Source organism: Branchiostoma floridae, chromosome 1 (genome assembly GCF_000003815.2).
Source record: "Branchiostoma floridae strain S238N-H82 chromosome 1, Bfl_VNyyK, whole genome shotgun sequence".
NCBI lineage: Eukaryota > Metazoa > Chordata > Leptocardii > Amphioxiformes > Branchiostomatidae > Branchiostoma > Branchiostoma floridae.
In genome coordinates this window covers 9,357,856-9,377,739 of record NC_049979.1, presented here as the reverse complement: position 1 = coordinate 9,377,739, position 19,884 = coordinate 9,357,856, and the positions used below count along the sequence as shown (strand labels likewise).

Below are 19,884 nucleotides of genomic sequence, written 5' to 3'. Positions count from 1 at the left end.
TTTGTGTGCTTGCTGAAGTAGGGCATAGTTCTTTTGGGTTGTGCAACACTGAATCTAAAATAGGATGAACTGACTTATGGCTCTGCTTTTGTACTTATGGACAATTGAAAAATGTGAAGTCAAATTAAAGATTGAGATTATAAAAAAGATCATAAGGTTGCGTACCCAAGGAAACTATGTTGAAAAGGTTTAGGTCAATAAGCCGAATGTTTCTTCTGAATAAAAGTACTTGTATTAAGTCATCACAGATTCTGTTGTTATTGACTAATTGATTAATATAATGCATACAGTATTGTTACCACATTCAGCCCCAAATCATATCAAAACATCTATCCTCTTCCCTTACAGATGTGGCGATGGACTGGTCAGATCACGGCTTCTGGTGGCCGCAGAGGAATATGTGGCTGCTGCGCACCCACTGGACGCTGGACAAGTGCGGTGTCCAGGCCGACGCCCAGCTACACTTCACTCCCACCCACAAGAACCTGAGGGTTCAGCTCCCAGACTTGCAGCTGGTCGACCTTAAAGTGGACTTTTCCTACATGGCATTCAATGCCATCATGAACGTATGTGCGATGTTAGGTGAGTGGAATTCTTGAACTTTCTAGTGTGATACTAGGTAGCCTGGATGCCAGGCTGTTTCCAGGGCCTAGAAAGGCCAGATCCTTGCTCAAGGGCCAGCCAGCATGCACCCAAAGAAATTATTGCCCACACTCTGAAACATTTTCAGGGTCTAATTGGAAAGGCTTTGGTAAAACTACCTTGCTTGGGGCATGTCGCTCTTGGAGCCGAGAATCTGGCCTGTGTAGGCTCTGGATACAGTCTGGCATCCAGGCATGATACTGAGATGATATCTTGTGTGAGTTTCAAATTGAAATTGTAGGCCATCAGTGATTGCAGGTAGTTTGATGTGTGCAAAGCTGAAACACATCAAGACTTCTCTACATGTAGACATCGTTTTCCACATCCCAACATTTGCAGGTGACAGGAGTACAGAACCTAGTAATTTGTAGGTGTGCTATGGAAGCTCTCGTAGCTAACAGACATCTTTTTCCATTCCAGGTATTCGCCATCCAGAGGAGTTGTCTTTCATGAAAAAGGTAGATGAACGGACTTTGAAACGCGGTGAAAAAAGAGGCAGCTTTAAAAAGAAGAAAGGTGAAAAGTATTCTTCGCCCGCTTCATCTGCAAACAATAGTGATGCTTCCTACCCTACGACCCCCACCCCCAGCATGATGGACGGGACCCTAACAACGCCAAGAAGTGCGAGTATGCCAGGTAGCCCTTACAGATCCGGTCCCTTGACGCCAGGGACGCCCCTGACGCCGGGGACACCTAGTGGATACAACACGTACCCCAGGGTACCCAGCTACAATGGAACCAGCCCTGTATCCTCCAGCTACAGCCTCAGTTCCTTCCCAGACAGTCCCTATAGTGATGGCAGCAACATATCGGCCCTGTCAATTAGCCCTGCCAAGCCATCTTCAGAAGCAGTCGCCACCCTGCACAGACCCAAGAACTACGTGGACAGAGCCAGGCTAAATTCTTTGTAAGTATGGGGTTTGGAACGTGTGTCTGAACATCAAAGTACAATGCAGTAACTTGTTGCCTGTGAACATTTTATCACGCCCGGAATTGTGGTGCAAATGTCTACTCTTTCACTCACTCACTCACTCCTTCACTTGCTCACTGACTGGCTCACTCACTCACTCACTCACTCATCCCTGCTTGCTCCTGTTAAGAGCATCAGAGCATGTCGCCTGGGAATGTGTCAACTGAAATAGAAAAATTAAAATTTGATATGGGTAGTTGCGATCATGAAGATTTAAGTACACTTATATATGTGCCAGCTGGCATGTTATTGATGTGTTAGATGTCACCATAATATCCTTGAACACTCAACAGAAGTGCTGTTGGTATTACATCTTGCTATATAAGTGACCACCAAAACTTCAGCACCCATCCAGCAAGTGCCTCACCAGATGTCCCTTAACCCACATCTGAAACAAGGTCACAGGAGATGGGGAGTATTTTTAGCTGGGTGATTCTGGAGTAACCAAGTTTGCCTATCTACTTCAACAACTGGGGAGATAGAATTTGGGTCATTGCATGTAAAAGGAAGTTGGGCCCAGTGATGTCAAACCCAGGCTCTGGAGACCCACCTTTGGTTAAGATCATTGGTATGGCTAATTTAGTTATCAGATCAAGTTCAAAGCATCAGCTCAATTTCAACTTGAAACCACTGTAGCTACAGCAGAATATGGGTCAAAGGTTTTTGCCAACAAAGTGAAATTTCAGTTTCACGTAAGCAACTGTCCAGATTACATGTCAGCTACAAATATAGATATCCTAAAAGGCTTTGGGGGGGGGGGGGGATTGAAAGAAGGTGTTTATACATTTATTGCTCTCCCTGACCAATTCCAGAATTATCTGCTTTAATATGCAAATATTGAAAGAAACCAAAGCAACCCTGAGATAGAATCAGTGAGCGGAAACTGCCTTCTTCTGTTGTTATGAACTGATGAGTTGCTACTGGAGTAGTGACTATTTTACAGCATGGTTGGTAATACACGTTGGTCATACACGTACATCACCGTACCCTGACCTGTGTTACATGATGCATAACAACCTGTCAGCACAGGTGGGGCAACAGGTTCAAACAGGTGTGTGATGAGGTCATCAGATCTGTCCAGATGTTTTTGGCAGTTGTCAGGAAGCAATCACTCACACATACACAATCTGAAACATGGACTAGAATGAGCTCATTCTGTGCAAACCTTTAATGACTGATGTGAAAGATTATTGCAACTTTGTTGAATTAGCCTGACCACTTATTTCTAACAGCAGCCCCCCTCCCCACTGCTGCTAGTATCAGAGGGCCCTCAATAGAACCTGCATTACAGATACTATAGTTGAATCATTTACACCAATTTACCAAAGTGTTGCTTTCTTGAATCACCTTAATCCTGCTGTCTGACTAACACCTTTCTTGTTGTGCGAGCTGCAGGGCCTATCCAATCCAATCACTCCTCCACCATTAGCAGTAATTGGTGCATTTTCCAACCAGCAGGTGTGATAATTCCAACACATGTCTGCTCTCTATGGGAAGATCCTGGCACTACTACAGGAATACTAAAGAACCCTAGGAAATCTTGGATATTTACCAAAACACGGCTGATCACATTTCATATCCCATCTGTATCAGTCTAAACAATCTTAGGATATCTGGATTTTTGTCAGACAGGTGGCAAATCGTGATAAGTCTCTTCATGGGAAATTGGGGTGTGCAGTTTCACATTTCTCCTTGACTCACAGACTGAGTATCCTGAAGAAAGGCCTTTTACTGTACAGGAGTTGCATTTTCCTGGTTATGACTTCATATTTTGTTAGTTGAATGCCCTTGTTAAAGATAGAGCACACATGATTTGGGCACTTACCAGTTGTCGGGTCAAAGAATCCTGGATTGCATTAAAGATTCCAAACTTCCGAAAACAAGTTTGAAGCTCTTCATCCTATTGCTGGTGGAATATATGTTTTCTGTAAGCTGTCTAAATGGATTCCACCGGCTATAAGGCTGGATTGAGGCCATGTGTTACTTGCTGGTGAAGACAATTGATGTTGAAAAGGTCCCCTTGGAATCAGTTTCAAAAGGGAGGAAGCAATTTTAGCCAATTAGTTGGGTTGGTTTTGTGATCAGGACTGTTAAAAAGCTGCTAGGTTGCCCCAGGCATGGAGGTGGGGTTTTAGAGCCATGATTATATGGGTAAAGGATTCAGAACCCACAAGACCCATTTAAGATCGCCAAAGTGTCAGCTTTTGTTCCTCTGAACTACATGCAGGACAAGTTTGAGTTTGAGTCTGAATCTCCATCTGGTTGATTTCTGTCAGTCCAGGTTGTGCCAGGAATGCTGGTGGTCACAAGGTCACCGCAGGTCAATATCAAGATAAAATTGTCTTTTGACAGTTCACAGTAGTCAATATGATATTGTTTTTAACTTTTGTGAACTTTCTTGCATTGTGAAAAGGTCATGTTTAGTGCTTTTATTCAATGATTCATAACAAAATACAAATGTATAACTGGACATGAGTGGTAAATGATGGGACCTTCATAATGATCATATTCACCCAAGAAACTCCAGGTGTGTTAGCTCAGCTCTAGATGTACAGTTGTACATCAGGGTTAACTCTCAGTGCTCCAGGATCACCATGACAATAGCAGGGGACCAAGAAATGTGCTGGATAGAAATGAACCCTTGTCAGAAATTTGATTTCTTCCACCTGTTGCAGCGCATGAAATATGGGTTATTCACACCTTCTGGGCATTTTCCTGCTGTTACAGACGATGCTAGTCCCCACTGTTCTCCAAGCTAAATATTTTTATCTCCACCTGACCTAGGAACACTAACACGATGTGGTTGAATGCGTGACTTTTGTAGAAAAAGCATTTTGAACAGAAAGACTGCTGCTGATCTGTTGTTGGCCATCAAGCGGTTCTCGTAGTCAGCAAAGGCACGTGTAAATCCCATAATTGCGTGACCAGAGGTTCATGAATCATCTCAAACATACATGAGGTTGGAGAGCACCATCTGGATACAATAATGCAGCATAAATCTGTATCACTGTCTTATAAAGTAGCAATAAGGAAGGATCATTAGTGAGACCATGCTCACATGCCACCAGGCAGAAGCATATCAAGAAATGTCTCTGATGTTATCCAGGACATCATTATGATGGTTGAAATATTTCGTTTCCCACATGTGGTCACATTATGTAGCAAGCTGTCAAGATGAAGGAAAACACACCTCAAGTTCATATCCTGTGGTTTTTTGACATCCTGTATTTTTTTCTTCCCGATATTTCCAGATGGCTGAACTCCTCTCGGTCCTTGATGGAGCAGGGCATCCGAGAGAACGACATCATCTTGCTCAGGTTCAAGTACTACTCCTTTTTCGATCTGAATCCCAAGTACGACGCAGTCCGCATCAACCAGATCTACGAGCAGGCAAAATGGTCGCTGCTGACGGAAGGGATTGAGTGTACGGAGGAGGAGGCCATGATGTTTGCAGCCTTACAGGTGGGTGGACCTGCTGACTTGTTTGTGGACGACTTTGGGAATGTTTGTCTCTCTGGATGTAAAATACAGTCTGTAGACATCAGTAGCTATAGCACCACATGTAGAGTAAGAGATAACAGACTTCGCCTACTTACCCATACTGCTTTGCCATCCTTCCAGTCCCACAGGTAAAATAGCAACACTGCATCAACTCATGATATTGGGAATTGCACAAACACAAACATACATGCATAGACAGGAACACTAGCCAAAAACAATATTTTACTCAAGTATGATTAATCTAATTGTTGCAAAACATAAAAGATTACGTCGAAATAAAACCATCTACAGACTGCACAGTTCTTATGGCTGTTCTCTTACGTAGCTAATTAAAAGTTGGATAGTTTCTGTCTACCTACCAAGCGTTCCTGATTGAAGGCGTTGTAATTGCATCTCAAAATTGTGCCGTTGTCTAGACCTTGAAAGTGCACACGCCACTCTGGAGACATTGATGAGGGAATGTGCATGAGCGGTTGACAGAAACTTAATTTGGGTCAGATTGGCGAGCAGCATTGTAGATATGGGTGAAGACAGAAATTTGATTACAGGCACAGGCAAATCACATTAGTCTCCTGGAAGTAAGGATAAATTTGGTTTTAATGTTGTCTGTTGCCGTTTTATCAATACACCTACGTGGAAAGTAGGAAGAATTGGCAACCTTGCATCTTGTAGAGATGCAGTTGTCATGGCAATAAATGGGAGATGAGATAACCTGCTGTTAGGAGTTTGGGGATTGGAAGTGAGTGTTTCTTGATTGGGATGTAATTCTCTATTACTTAGCTCTGGTTCTAGGACGGGTTCGGGTCTTGTAAAATGGAGAGACAAATGCATTTGACACTATGGACCCTGATCTATATACCTGATGAAGTTGGATATCAACCATAATTCAAATGATAGATATAAAGTTTTCTTTGTGAAGAAGTTTTCCATGTGTAAGAATGTGCTCTAAGACTTGTTAAGCTAGCTATTGGAACATCAGAAAGTATTGGAAATAGATAAAGTTGTTGATTTTTATAATCCAGCATATTGGCCATATAGAAAACACTCCGTTATCATAGTGGAAAAACTGGGATGGAAAAGGGAGACAGGTCCATCCGCATGTAACAAAACTTCTACGTTCTGTCAATCATCAAATTATCAAATTATTAGCACTCCTCAACTTAGAGAGCAAAGATGTAAACATATTATTAATCTGTTGAATGTTTGCCACTGACTGGTTTGTCCCTGTGCCACAATCTTACACTCTTACAGAATGTTGGGATTATCTGAAAATGTGGGATTACCAATTCAAGAGAGGAGTTTGTCTTATAAGCTTTATACATTCCCCCTCAGTTCAAGTAAGGTCAAGCTCTAATGACCTTCAGTCCCACAAGAGATGATCACTGTGACTGAGTGTGAAAAAAAGACATGGTTTGAAAGGATAGGAAGAAGGATTTGCAGGAAAAATTGCCAAGGAAGAGGAGTTTTCCTTTTGTCATTGTTGAGTTACAGTAGTATGGCAATATTAGTGGAAAGTGAAAGGGCTAATACAGATATGGTTGGCAAATAGAGTGCTACTGTGTGAATTTATGTATCAGTTGGTGCCAGCCAACATGAAAATTGGGTTGCTGTTCCATTCCATCTTACATTTGTGCAAAGATACTTGTGCCATAAGTTACAATGTGCCTAACAGCTGAAACAGTTCGCTGCACACAAAAATAGAAAATTGTCATAATCCCTGCATCAGAAACCTTCTTTTGAATTCAGTGCAAGATCAAATTTGAAAATATGTTACTTTAATAGACATGCAATTCCTTCATTAAGGCTTCAAAAATAGGCAATTAATGTAATTGTCATTCCTACATGAAGCTTAATTTGTGTCTACCATTTTTTAAGTCTCATTCTCTGTAGTGAGTATTTGTTCTGTTCTGATTTTTAATTTGGTTTGTCTGTTGCCTCTCCAGTTGCAAGTGAACCTCCAGTCAGCCATGCCCCAGCCAGACATGAACAATGCCAACGACTCCACTGATGACATCGATGCAGCTCTCACCGACCTGCAGGTGTCACTGGAGGGGAGCGCCAAGAACTCGGCTGCTGTAAGGACATGTTTGCTATCTATTCTAAGGCTGAAATACATATGTTTGATAAATATGGTGTATTTAACTTGACAGCTCATCTGGCAGAAAATAGAAAGTCAACTGTTTTGAAGGATGTAGAAGGAGCCAAGTCACTCTGAAAACAAATAAATCATGCATGTAGCTGTAGAGATAGTTTACTGTCTTAGATTGAAATATGGTAGATAAAATACCTCTAATTTCCCTTGGTAGCTCATTTGGAGGACAAACTCGGCAGTTATGAAAGATGCCATATGAATGATGTATGATCCATTTTAGTAAGGAGATATCTGATCACTCTGAAAAGAATGGAGATCAATTATTATCTGCACATCAGGTCATATAGAAACCATCTGGTATTTTTCAACATATTTATAGCTATGAATGTCAGATGAACAATGTGTGGGGACTGATCCATTGGGAACATGATTGAAAGACATGCCTTCCCAGCCTGTCACATTTTAGATAATGATGACAGATTTTTGCCATACAACAGGAGGATCAGCACCTCCCATATTTAATTATAGAGGTTAGTGATGTATAATGGGTCTCGTAGGAAGAACAGCATCCCTTTTGATGGCACATCATTTCCTGTTGTCTTCTCTCCTCCTTCTCCAGGGAGACATCACCCAGATACCAGAACTAGCAGACTGGCTCAGGTTCTTCAAGTAAGTCCAGCAACTTCAGTCTAAGTACATGTAGATATCTTTGCAGGGCTATCTCAAGGACCCATCCATCATTATATCCCAGGATTAAAATTTGCTTGTTGTGGCTGATGAAAATTTCACCCCATCCGTCCAAAAAATCTGAGCTTTGTGACATGAAATTTGTGAAAATGAAATTTTGTAAGCTTAAAATGACAGACTTAACAGTGAAAATTAAGAACATGGGCTTCCAAACAATGAGTGGGACAGAAAAAATTTAAGGCTGGAGACAGCCCTGTATTGTTGTCATGGAAGGTCAATCATTGTTTTGCTGCTTGAATGTAGGAACATGCACCATTTACAATCTTATATTTGTATTATACATGTCAAATCTGATGTGCTTATTTTCTGAATGCCTAATGCATATGTCATTGTAAGAATGATATGCTATTAATCTGCCATTTGATAGGCTACTGCAGCTGAATAAAATTAGGTCCTCAAATCTTTCCCTTCCATCATGATTATTCATGTCAATGACAAAATGAACTGGAAAGTGTAAAGAAGGCAAGAAATCCAATCTTTTAACATTCATACCAATTTCGTCCTTTTTGTTTCCACGTATATGGGTTTCTTTAGAGGCTATGGTATTGCATTTGATCTTTTGATTACTGTAATTTTTGTCGGATACATCAGTATCAAGTCAGTGTTTAGACTAGTTTTATTGGCCTTCAAGCTGTTGAGCAGAGACAGGCACTGCAACTTTACCAGTCCAGTCATGTCCTTGACTGTGTCAGTAAATCTTGAAAAGTTTTAAAGGAGTCAGTGTACCATAACAGTACTGATCTTGAGATTTTCTGGAAGCAATTTCCCTTCCCTATGACCTTGTTTTTCTGAGCTAGTAACCCTTTGCACTACTGACCTTCCTGCTTTCTGTCTTCCTCCCGTTTCACCTGTTAAGTCTGACAGTTGAAGTGTTTGGTGTCTTCCTTAAAGCGATGTTGAGGTTTGCCCTTTCGGCAGTTTATGTTTCTTGCACTTGATTGTGATTGTTTACATTCTTGCTTGGTACAAATCTCTACTGCTGTTCTATGGTGGTCTGTCTACTAGGGTTTTCTTTAGTGTTTGTTCAGCCTCTGCATCCAAATTCAATGATAAAACTGCCCATTTTATGTTGTGATGTTGGTTGTTGGTTTTCGGTTAATCTTACAGTTCTGCTGTCATAAAATTTGTCAGAAGACCTTCCAGAAGCCAGGGACAGCACTGTTTACACTGTTGGAGTGGATCACTGTACACCAGCTGTCTGGGGAGATCCAAACAAAACCTGTTTCCAAAAGTCTTCCTCCATTTCCAGCCTAGCAACTTCTTCTCACATGAAGAAGCAGCACCTTTTCCTGCATTTGTTTCCAGTACATCTCTGTGGATAAATGTGGGTCACATTAGTACTACATGTAAAATACCCACATTCAACATGCCATTTGCTGGCAAAAGCTGAATGTGTTGGTAAAGACTTACAGTACCGACTACGTTTATGGTCCGGTCTGAACGCGGTTTAATCGCGTGCAAAAGTCGTGCAAGTCGCGATTACATCTCGTGTAAATCGCGATTAAAACTCGTGCAATTCTCGGGTAAAACGCGATTAGATATGCGTGTACCCGCGTCTGATATGCATGAAATCACGTCTAACCGCGTTTAGACGATCAATGAATAGATTTCAGACACGCCTCTTCTTTTCATAAACATTTTCTAGACACGCCCGTGCCGTCCAAAGTTCGGGGTTTGGCAGAAATCGGCTTCTTTTCATATGCAGACCCCCCGCGCGGAGGGCGGAGAACGTATCACGCCCAATTTCCCAATTTGTTTCTGAACTAACGCATAACCTCGCAGTCTAGAACGCACCCGCGCCGCTCCCAACCACGATATTTCTAGAAGATTTGCTGCAATTTTGAGGAACCGACTGTTCCGCACATGTTTAAATCTGATACGTGAAAATTAAAGAAAAACAAATAAATTTCCACAAAAGTGTGTTTTTCTTAAGCAGAATATGGCAAAGTATGCTTTTACTGAACCCCGATCTTTCGGCGCTGCCGTGGCTAGCGCCAGGGTCACGTACCGGAACAAATCATTCCGAAGATTTGCTACAATTTTGAGAAACCGACTGTTCCGCACATGTTTAAATTTGATACGTGAAAATTAAAGAATAAGAAATAAATTTCCACAAAGGTGTCTTTTTCTTAAGCAGAATATGGCAAAGTATGCTTTTACTGGACCCCGATCTTTCGGCGCTGCCGTGGCTAGCGCCAGGGTCACGTACCGGAACAAATCATTCCGAAGATACAAAATGTATGGTGCGACCTCGCACCCGCGCCGCTACCTAACCTACCACGTTCTTTCTCGGAAGATTTGCTACAATTTTGAGGAACCGACTGTGTAGTGCAAGTTTGAATCTTATACGTACATGACAAGAAAACATCAAATAAATTGTTTATTTCCCAAGAATGGCAAGATGTGTTTTTCTAAATCAGAAAACATGGAGTAAATTCTGCTTCTGTCTGACCATGCGTGACGAGGACGGCCCGCTACCGCGGCCAGTGTCAGGACCACCCGAAGAAAACCTACCGACTCTATGTTGAATTATTTGTGTCCTATTTCTGTTCTTGCATTATTTGTACGCTGGTGTAGCGATATCAAATTCGCCCACACTACACGATACTTGCCACTGTAAATAGCTACAATAGTCTGTGTTTGCATTTCTTATCTATCGATGAAAGTGAAGACAAGTTAATCATGTTCCGAACTGATAGGTAAGTACACTAGTCTTTCAGTTTCAGAATGAACAACAAGGAATGTCCAGTGCGACCAGTGTAGTCGTACAAAATCCTGGCGGTCTCACTACCAAGTAAACAGGCTTCGACCGGCAGATACTACATGTAAGTATCTACATCCGAACTTCAAGCGCCGCCCCGCCTCCGGTGGAACGTGACCTGTTTATAAATATTCCAACCTTCCTAAAGTTTGCCACGGCGCGACTACTAGCATATCATATTACATTTAGACGTGTACACGGTTTGTGTGGGGTCCAGAACGTGGGACAGGTTGTGGAAGATTGGGTTATTTGAGCGCAAATATGAAACTTATATCGTTGCGATAAAATCAACAGCTGTTTTGATTGTTTAGTGTGTGTAAGTACACGATTGACGTAACTGTTACGGTGCTGGTAAACTTGTAGAAAAATTACATTGTAAACCTCCAGAATTTGGTCTGGTCTGGTCTCACGTGCTGCTCAATTTGATTGACACATGCACGGTAAGGAGCGGCTTCTTTGAAAGTATGTTCCCACAGAAGAAGGCCACGTTGACTGTTGCAATATTCTGCGTTTATTTTCTACTCCGATCTAGCCCCGTGTTTAATATGTGGTTATTTTTTCTTGGTTTATCCAAGGGGGTTTTATCAACCTACTTGATTTATCTAACTTTGTTTTATTTGTATTATTGACAATTTCTAGAGCAGATCTAGACTAATTAAAATACTTCGTAGACTGCACACGCAGCGTTAGTAAAATACTTCGTAGACTGCACACGCAGCGTTAGCGTACGTCATATTTGAACTTTGTGGCAATGTCGCAGGGGTGGATGATCTATAAATTCTGTATTCCAAATTCTATAATTCATTTCCCAACTGGTTCATATTAAAGGAGCCACGACCAATGAATTAAGAATGTTTTCAAATGTTTAAGTGTATAAAATTTCTTTATTAATTAAAGTTTGTACACGGACAACCTACCGTTTTTCCAACATTCGGAACAGATGATGACGATCCGACTGGTGTAGAAGCTGCCGAATGATGATCGATAACATCGGTAGTAAACTTACCTTTCATGTTCCAAAGGCAATGATATATCGTGTTTACCTATTTCATTGGTCAAATCCCTCTTCGTAGTATCCCGACCAGCTAAATTTATATATCTATATGTTGCTGAAAAACAACCGTAAACGTATAGGCCCTTTTAGTAAAAGAGTGAACCTCTTTGAACAGCGCATAACAGTTGTAGATAAACTGACTAAAAACATGTTCATTTTAGAAACGTAAAATACTACAAGTAGAAGTAATGTTAGTAACGCTAACGCAACTTTTAACTGAATCAATGACAGGTTAGAAAAACTTGATCACATACTCAACAAGAAAACCAATAACTGATGAAGAAATTTTCGGCAAAATAACGATTGTCTGTGTCGAACCAAGACGTATGCCCCTTGAATATGGTTGCGTGGGTCCACTGCCCGACGACCAGGAACGTCCGAGGCGGTCAGGAACAGAACAGGTAGGTCTTGTTGGTCGAGTTGCAACCATGACGATCAGCTGTATGTCCAGGAAACCGGCGGATAGAAATCCGAATCCTACTTTCCTAGCCTAGAAAATTAGCTACCGATATCTAACTACATAGTAGAAGTTATGTTAGTTACACCAACACAACATTGTTAGAACAGGTACATGTTTGTTTGAACAGATACGCAGACAAAACACGATTAACAAAAAGATTTAAAAAACACATAAAGTAGAATGTATGCCCTGGAGTATGGTTGCGTCGGTCGACTGCTCGACGACCAGGATCGTACGATGGCTGTGTTCCGACCCAAGAGCTCCGTCAGGAACAGGTAAGTCTTGTTTGTCGAGTTTGTAACCATGACGATCAGCAGGCGGATGGAAACCTGAATCCTACTTTCCTAGCCTAGAAAATTATGCCGAACCAAGGAGTATCAACGTTCCTAGAAATATTAAGTTATGACCAAACACAATATCCTTTATTCATATTTAAATACATGCAAAACGGTCAATTTATGCGTATAAATACTAGTAGTCCATTCATGTCAGTGTATAGTCTTCAACCCAGCAATTCCGTTTATATTAGATGACGATCGTGTTTATGCTGTCAGTCCTTTGTGGGTCCAAAAGGTTCGAACTTGTATTATTTTATCATATACCTTCCACGAAAATTAGACGAAAGTAGCCCGCCTAAAAATGTAAATAGGAGACAATTTTTGCCGGCAACCCGCTCGGTTGCCGTTACGACTTTTGTAGTATGCCGTAAAAAAAAATACCACCTTCTTCAAGTTGGAAATGATTATCGACAGACTGTTCACAGAATTCTTACTCAGCGATGTGAGAATGATCGATGCCGGAAAAGTCCCTCCGATGTTTTGCAAAATTATCTATGCCTTGCGGACGACGCTGGCGGAGCAGTAACGTGTTAAATTTTATCAAAGAATGCACATTTCGTGATAAATGATTAAAAAAAAAACACAACAACGCGTTAGTTCTACGCTTCTTCTTGTTGTTACCACTTTGTCAGCGCCGCTTCTGGCTGTGATTGGAGGGAAGTTGATTGGATTTGCCGCATAATCAGGCAGGCGCTACTTCAGAGGGCTACCGCCGGAGCTGTCGCCATGGTAACCGCACGTCCAGTTGCATTTCCCACGCGCGTCTAGTTCTTCCCAACTCTCTGCTGTCACGTACAGTACAGCTTGTACACATAATTTTCGATGGAATGTAACGCCGTATTTTACGGGGAAATGTGGCGAATCGAACTTGTATCTCTTTTTGCTGGCCTTCCACTAAAATTATACGAAGATAACCCGCCAAAAACTGTAAGTAGGAGACTATATTCGCCGACAACCCGCTTGTTTCGACGGTTGACATCATCGTCTTCCCTTTGAGGCTTACGAAAAAGCTTAGCCGTGAAGACTATTTTCTTTTGCGTAGTTCGGGTTGCTCTCTGGATTCATCATTGACATTTATTTTATATCAGAAAATATCTATCGGGAGACTGTTTTCTTATCACAATTTCCATACCCAGCGTTGTGAACATGATCGCTGTTGGCAATTTTCCTCCGATGTTTTGCAAATCCGTACCCTTTGGACGGTGTTGGATGACGAGCAGTAACGTGTACACGCCTGTTCAAATTTATCGAGAAATGCACATTTCGTGATAAATGAAAAAGCAACAACACAACACCAGCAAAATGAAAAGTTACTAATCAAGATATAGTATAGAAATTTAACTCAGTCTGAGCAATCGGTACCAGGAGAGAATGTCGATATATTAATTTGCTGACTGTGAACTTCTTTTACGATCTTAGGTAAAAAGCGTCAGCGGTCCTAGGACAATATTGCCGACACCCGCGGCGCTGTCCAGCCCCTGTATTATTCACCAATTATCAACAAATACGTGAAATTGACGACTTACAAGTATCATGCAAATTTACAAAAGTAAACACTGCTCATTAACGAACAAAATATTTCGTGGGTGAAATGCCCGACCAAGGGGCGGGGCAGCTGGAACAAAGCCTTTTGTTTTGAGTCGGCGGGGTGCCGGGAGTAAACGCGTTTACAAACGACACGAGATTTTTAATTAGATAGCTACAGCTCATTAGCGCACGCGATTCAATCGCGATCAAATCGCGACTTGCACGACTTTTAATCGCGATTTGCACGACTTTTAATCGAGATTAAATCGCGTGTAAACCGCGTGGGACCGGACCATAAACGTAGTCGGTACTGTAGAAGCTTCTTTCAGAAATTGGGGGCAAACAGGCCACAAGCCTTCAGCACTTTCATTGTTGTGATTACTGAACTATACCTTGTCTTGCTGTGTGTAGGCCGAAGAAGTTCACGCTGAAATCCTACAAGCGTTACTGGTTCACCTTCAAGGACACCCACCTGGCCTATTACCACAGCCCAGAGGAGGCCAGTGGAGCTCCCATCATGAGGGTCAACCTCAGAGGTGAGTACAACAGATGGGGAACGATAGCATACACAAGTCCTGAAGTCTTTCAGGGACAACTCCTAACGCTTTTCCCACAAGACAATTAATATACAGTCATCCAAACTACATTGTATACACTTGTACATGAAGAGATGTTGCAAACTAGCATTTATATTCATTTATATCACTTGATTGATAACAGTGATGACATTGGTGAGAATGTCAGATGATGATGATGATGATGATATGTCTCACAGGATGTGAAGTGACTCCAGATGTGAACATCTCATCAGAGAAGTACTGCATCAAGCTCCTCATCCCATCCACTGAGGGGATGAACGAAGTCTGGATCAGGGCAGACTCGGTAAGGACGGAACACTTGTTTGCACTGGGGTGTCCCACGCAACTACATATCTGTACAACCGTTTAACTTTATTTTAGTCTGCTATCCCCAACCCTACATTGCTGGACTAATGTGGGCTAGATGTTTACGTAAGTGCCAATTTAGAGGCTGTAGGTTTGCTTTATAGCAACTGTGATGATTCAGGAGGGACGTTAGGACCTGTGTTTCCCATCATCATGTCTAGCCTTTGCTCTTTACCTTGGCAGTGAGTGGGGAAACATGAAACTTGCTTGCTCCATTATTTACAGCCCAGGGGGTGCCCATTCCTTGTTAGCTGGCATGTGGGAGGATTGCAGTAATGAAAACTTGGATTACACCAGCACCCCTGCCCCTTCAGGCTGCTGTGTCAGTGTAAATCGAGGTCTGCCTGTCTTGCTGTCGGAGACAGTCGTATCTTGGGGGTGATTCAGATCGCCCTGTATTCATCCACATCATCATTATGATGCATTTTGGCACAGTGCCAGATCGGTTGTCTCTTTAACAATTTAGACCAATTTGTCACCATCCATCATAATCTGGTCCCATATAGACAGAACGTTGAATGATTTGGTGCCACAAAGAGACCCATCAGTTGGAGAAGACAATAAGAAATGTCAGAGTTTGGGCAGGGCAGGCCTGCGGAGGCTTTTGTGTAGTCAGATTACAAAGATGGATGGAGCCGCCGCCAAGTTAAAAGCACAGCCAGGGCCAGGGGTGATGCTACAGAGCAGAAAATAATACAGTGTATTTGGGAGACCCCACACTGTGGCATTACAGGACTCTTCCTGCTGAATGGGCGTCCTGACAGTAATCTACAGATGGAAGTTGCATTCTGTCCCATTCCCCTGTTGTCTCACATCAACGGTTCTTTGTTGTCTGGTTGAGTGACAGACAGGACTTGGCCGTGATCTTGGGGTATCTGTGGAGTAAGGGTTGACAGGGCAGGAATGTAGGCAGGCTTGATGTGAATCTTAAGGACATGTCAGAACTGCAAATCAACTTTTGGACTGTCTTGCTGCATAACTGTTGATACCGGCAGGCATATATATTTGTCATCTTATCAACATTTTATAACAAGATTGTTTATATATGGTGGTAATACATTATATGTAAGTGTGCCATCAACATATTGGACACTACTTGAATATTGGAATTAAAATAAAATTATGTTTTCAGTTCAAAAAAGACAGTGGTCTTGCAGTTATGTAAATTGAGGAAATAGAAAGTTATGGAAGATTCATTGTCCTTTTGAAAACATACAGAACTTTTATGAATGGTTTGGTAGGACTTTATGTCCATTGGCATGTATGAACAAATGATGTACCCTCTGAGTGTTTTCAGTAGGAAACGTAGTACTGGGTATCACAGGTGATGTTAGAAGCTACAGTAACAGCTATTTTTGTTCAATAACAATCTCTATCCACCCTTTCCCCTAGGAAACACAATATGCCCGCTGGATGGCGGCATGCAGATTGGCAGCGAAGGGAAAGACGATGGCAGACGCCACCTACGAGTCGGAAGTCCAGAGCATCACCAACTTCCTGGGCCTACAGCACCCCAAGGAGCCAGTCCCGAGTGTGAACGTCAGCAACATCAACATAGAGCCACAGGACTTTGTATCACAAAGACATGTCAAGAAGTTCAAGGCAAAGTCGGTTAGTTAGATTTTACTAACTGCTTTTCGCCGTAACATACCTTCCTACACCAGACGTCAGGTGGTCAGGAGGCATCAAGCAGATGAAACACACATGCACTTGTGTAGGTGTGTACATGTGATGTTTGGGTAATGAGGCTGGAAGATACTGAATTGTAAAACATGAAACAGGCAATGAAGTTCATTTAACTCAAGACTTGTTGAGAGTACTATAACTCAAGACACAAAGAACGTGATGCAGCAGTGGTGTTGAAGACATTTCCACATGTTAGTCACTTAAACAGACTCTATAAATCTCTAAGGACTATCTTCAGACATACACGTCTGCTTAAGTATTTTAACTCAATTTCAAAGGTGAAGGCATAACTGCATGTAGCCAAGTTGGAGGGAACTTTTCCAGGAGTCTGTAACTCAAACTGATTGAAGTAAGTCCCCCCATGGCTAAGATGATTGTTAACTGCAGGTTCAGCTCCCCCCTCCCCCAATAAAACATATGTTCAACAGTTCACATTTGGATCAGAGCAAAGTAGGATGGAAACTTCAGTGTAAAGATGAAACATACATTGCATAAGTAAAGATTAACATCTTTTAGGTCAGGATTAGATTTTGGAGAACTAAACATGTTTGAAAGATCCCTCCAATCCAAAAAGAAATCCAAGCAAGCTTTCTGACCCTTTTCTTGTGGTGATTTATTATCCAATGATAGAATCGTAATCAAGATAAGAGTCCATACTCCATACCATAGCCCTTTAGTTTTTACCCAAACATCACATGTACTGTCTACAGCAAGTGCAATGTTCTAAGGGGAAGGTAAAAGTCTCCTTTGGCACAAGTGGTGAAAATGTCTGTCTGTCAGTCACAAAGTGTTGCCCTCAAGGGCAGAGGTCAAACTTGTTGACTGACAAAACATTCCACTTGTAGAAAGGTGAACCATTCATCATAGATGTGACACCCTAACTGCTTTTTGCCATAACATGAGCTATAGGTTCAGAGTTTAGTCATGTGAGTAGATTGTCACAGAGCTTTGAAGACAGCTACTTGTGTATGCAATGTAGAGAATAGGGCACTACATATATGTGTTTGTGTATTGCACTGTAGACCAACATAGTCATCTCTTTCAGGTTGTTTTGTTGTAGTTGCATCATGCAAGTAAGCTGAACTACTGTGAAATGCCTTTCATTGGAGGAGACTGAGCAGTAGAAGGTTTATGGATTTTGAACATATCTGAAAGATGTAGTTTTGGCCTTAGTTTGTTTTCATCAAATTGGAATTGGTTTACTTTCTTTGGAAAGTGCCAAAGACTATAAAAGGTCATCTTTTGATATTGGAAATGCAGTAAACACAAATAGCAGGGATGGCAGGGCAGAGTTGATGTGTTTGCCAAATCCGTTAGTTGAGTCAAAAACAGCTGGAAATGCTCCACAATTTGGGAGTCTGAAGAGCACAGCACTTTCCCATGAACTCAAACTTCCCAGCTGACTCAAGCTCGGTCTAGTGGGATATGTCCTGTAGACCAAGGCTACTGTTAACTGTGGTATTTGATCATAGATGACAATAGCTCATATTGAGTTCTTGGAACAATAGAGTATTTTGGGATTGCTGCAGGGCTGCATGATTACACTCATCAGTACCCTTGAACATCAAGGATGTCACTGCTCGGTTTCCTCACAATGGCACATCTTGGATGTGAGTAGGATCTCAAGGATGGCATTCCTTGACCTTGCCTGAAATAATCCTCACGTGACTTCAGCAAGCATGGACTGTTGCAGTACACGGAGTGACCTCTTACCGGCATGCATCATAGTATGCATCAAGTCATGCACCATAGTATTTGTATTGTTTGGCAAAAGTTCACCCTAATAGTAATACCTACTAAAATCTTGTTAAGTAGCTGCAGAAATGTGACTGTGTTTTCGTGTGTTTTCCTTACAGCTGACGGCCCGTATTCTGGAGGCACACGCCAACGTGGCCAACCTGGCTCTGATGGAGGCTAAGCTGAACTACATCAGGGCGTGGCAGGCCCTGCCTGAATTTGGCATCACACACTTTGTAGTTAGGTTCAGGGGCAACAAGAAGGAGGTGAGCTTCCCACATTTGCTTTTCTTCCTTCCATTGGCAGCATTTAGTACCAACTGTGTTAAGCTGAAAAAGCTACATCTTAAGCTTCCATTCTGTAAGTTTCTTAATGTTGACACAACTTAATGTAAGACATAGGGGTGGCATGTAGTCATATTTCACTCAGATAAAGTGCCAACGACTGTTACACGAAGATACAACAGTAAGCTGATTTTATGAGAACAGTGATGTGACATTTTCCATTTTATTGGATTCCAATCAGTTCTATTGTGTCTGTGTCTCCTTTAAGACAGGTGAAGATGTATATAATCTTACCTACGTATCTGGAAAGAACAACCCTTTCCTTTCAGAGCTTTAGTCACAGAATGGTTTGTGTGTGTCTGAATGTGATATCCCATGTAGCTGTATTTACAAAGTAGCTTCTTTCTCTCAGGACCTGCTGGGTGTTGCCTTTAACCGCATCATGCGTATGGACCTCCACACCGGCGACGCCCTCAAGACGTGGCGCTACAACTCCATGAAGCACTGGAATGTCAACTGGGAGGTGAAGGAGGTCTTGGTGCAGTTCGAGGACGAGCAGGTGTCCTTCGCGTGCCTGAGCGCAGACTGCAAGATCGTTCACGAGTTCATCGGAGGCTACATTTTCAACTCCATGCGCTCCAAGGATCAGAACCAAACCCTGAACGAGGAGCTATTTCACAAGCTGACAGGGGGATGGGAAACAATTTAACATTAGTTTGTCCTATTAATGTTAAAGTAGAATGTAGACAGATGAATGTTATCATACACATTTGTACAGAATCATTGAGATGTAGAAATGATTGATTAATTAAACAAGCTTTAAAATGGTAGTAGGTTCTACTGGCCTGTGCCCACAGGTATTAACTGTTAACTAATCTGTTGACCAGGACACTTTCACAAAGCATGCTAGTAGAGTATTATTTGTTACATATATTAAGAGTTGACAGCAGTGGTGTATATTCATCAGATTTCAACCGTGCAAAACACAATGAATTCTGTGGTATGCTAACTTGTTACGTGAATGGAACCAAATGCCAGAAAAGTTAAACCTGTATTATGCTGTATTTTAGCAGTACATTAGCAGGCCACTGACCCCTAAAAGATTGTTTTAGGAGACCGGGACTTATTTGCGCCTATGTAA

At 41.9% G+C, this 19,884-nt stretch overlaps 1 protein-coding gene across 2 annotated transcripts in view; it reads left to right on the top strand.

Moving 5' to 3' along the window:
- LOC118425435 (fermitin family homolog 2-like) overlaps positions 1-19,615 on the top strand; it is a 33,041-nt gene extending 13,426 nt beyond the window's left edge. Inside the window, exons 2-11 of one of the 2 annotated variants that reach the window (XM_035834258.1) lie at positions 349-582; positions 1,063-1,549; positions 4,864-5,074; positions 7,057-7,188; positions 7,825-7,874; positions 14,504-14,628; positions 14,868-14,974; positions 16,429-16,638; positions 18,579-18,725; positions 19,156-19,615. In XM_035834258.1, the coding sequence (XP_035690151.1) occupies positions 349-582; positions 1,063-1,549; positions 4,864-5,074; positions 7,057-7,188; positions 7,825-7,874; positions 14,504-14,628; positions 14,868-14,974; positions 16,429-16,638; positions 18,579-18,725; positions 19,156-19,452 (2,000 nt within the window). In that variant the 3' untranslated portion in view covers positions 19,453-19,615. Of the gene's footprint in view, positions 1-348; positions 583-1,062; positions 1,550-4,863; positions 5,075-7,056; positions 7,189-7,824; positions 7,875-14,503; positions 14,629-14,867; positions 14,975-16,428; positions 16,648-18,578; positions 18,726-19,155 lie in introns of both variants that reach the window. The other variant, XM_035834249.1, reaches the window with a different exon arrangement.
- Positions 19,616-19,884: the final 269 nt, after the last annotated feature.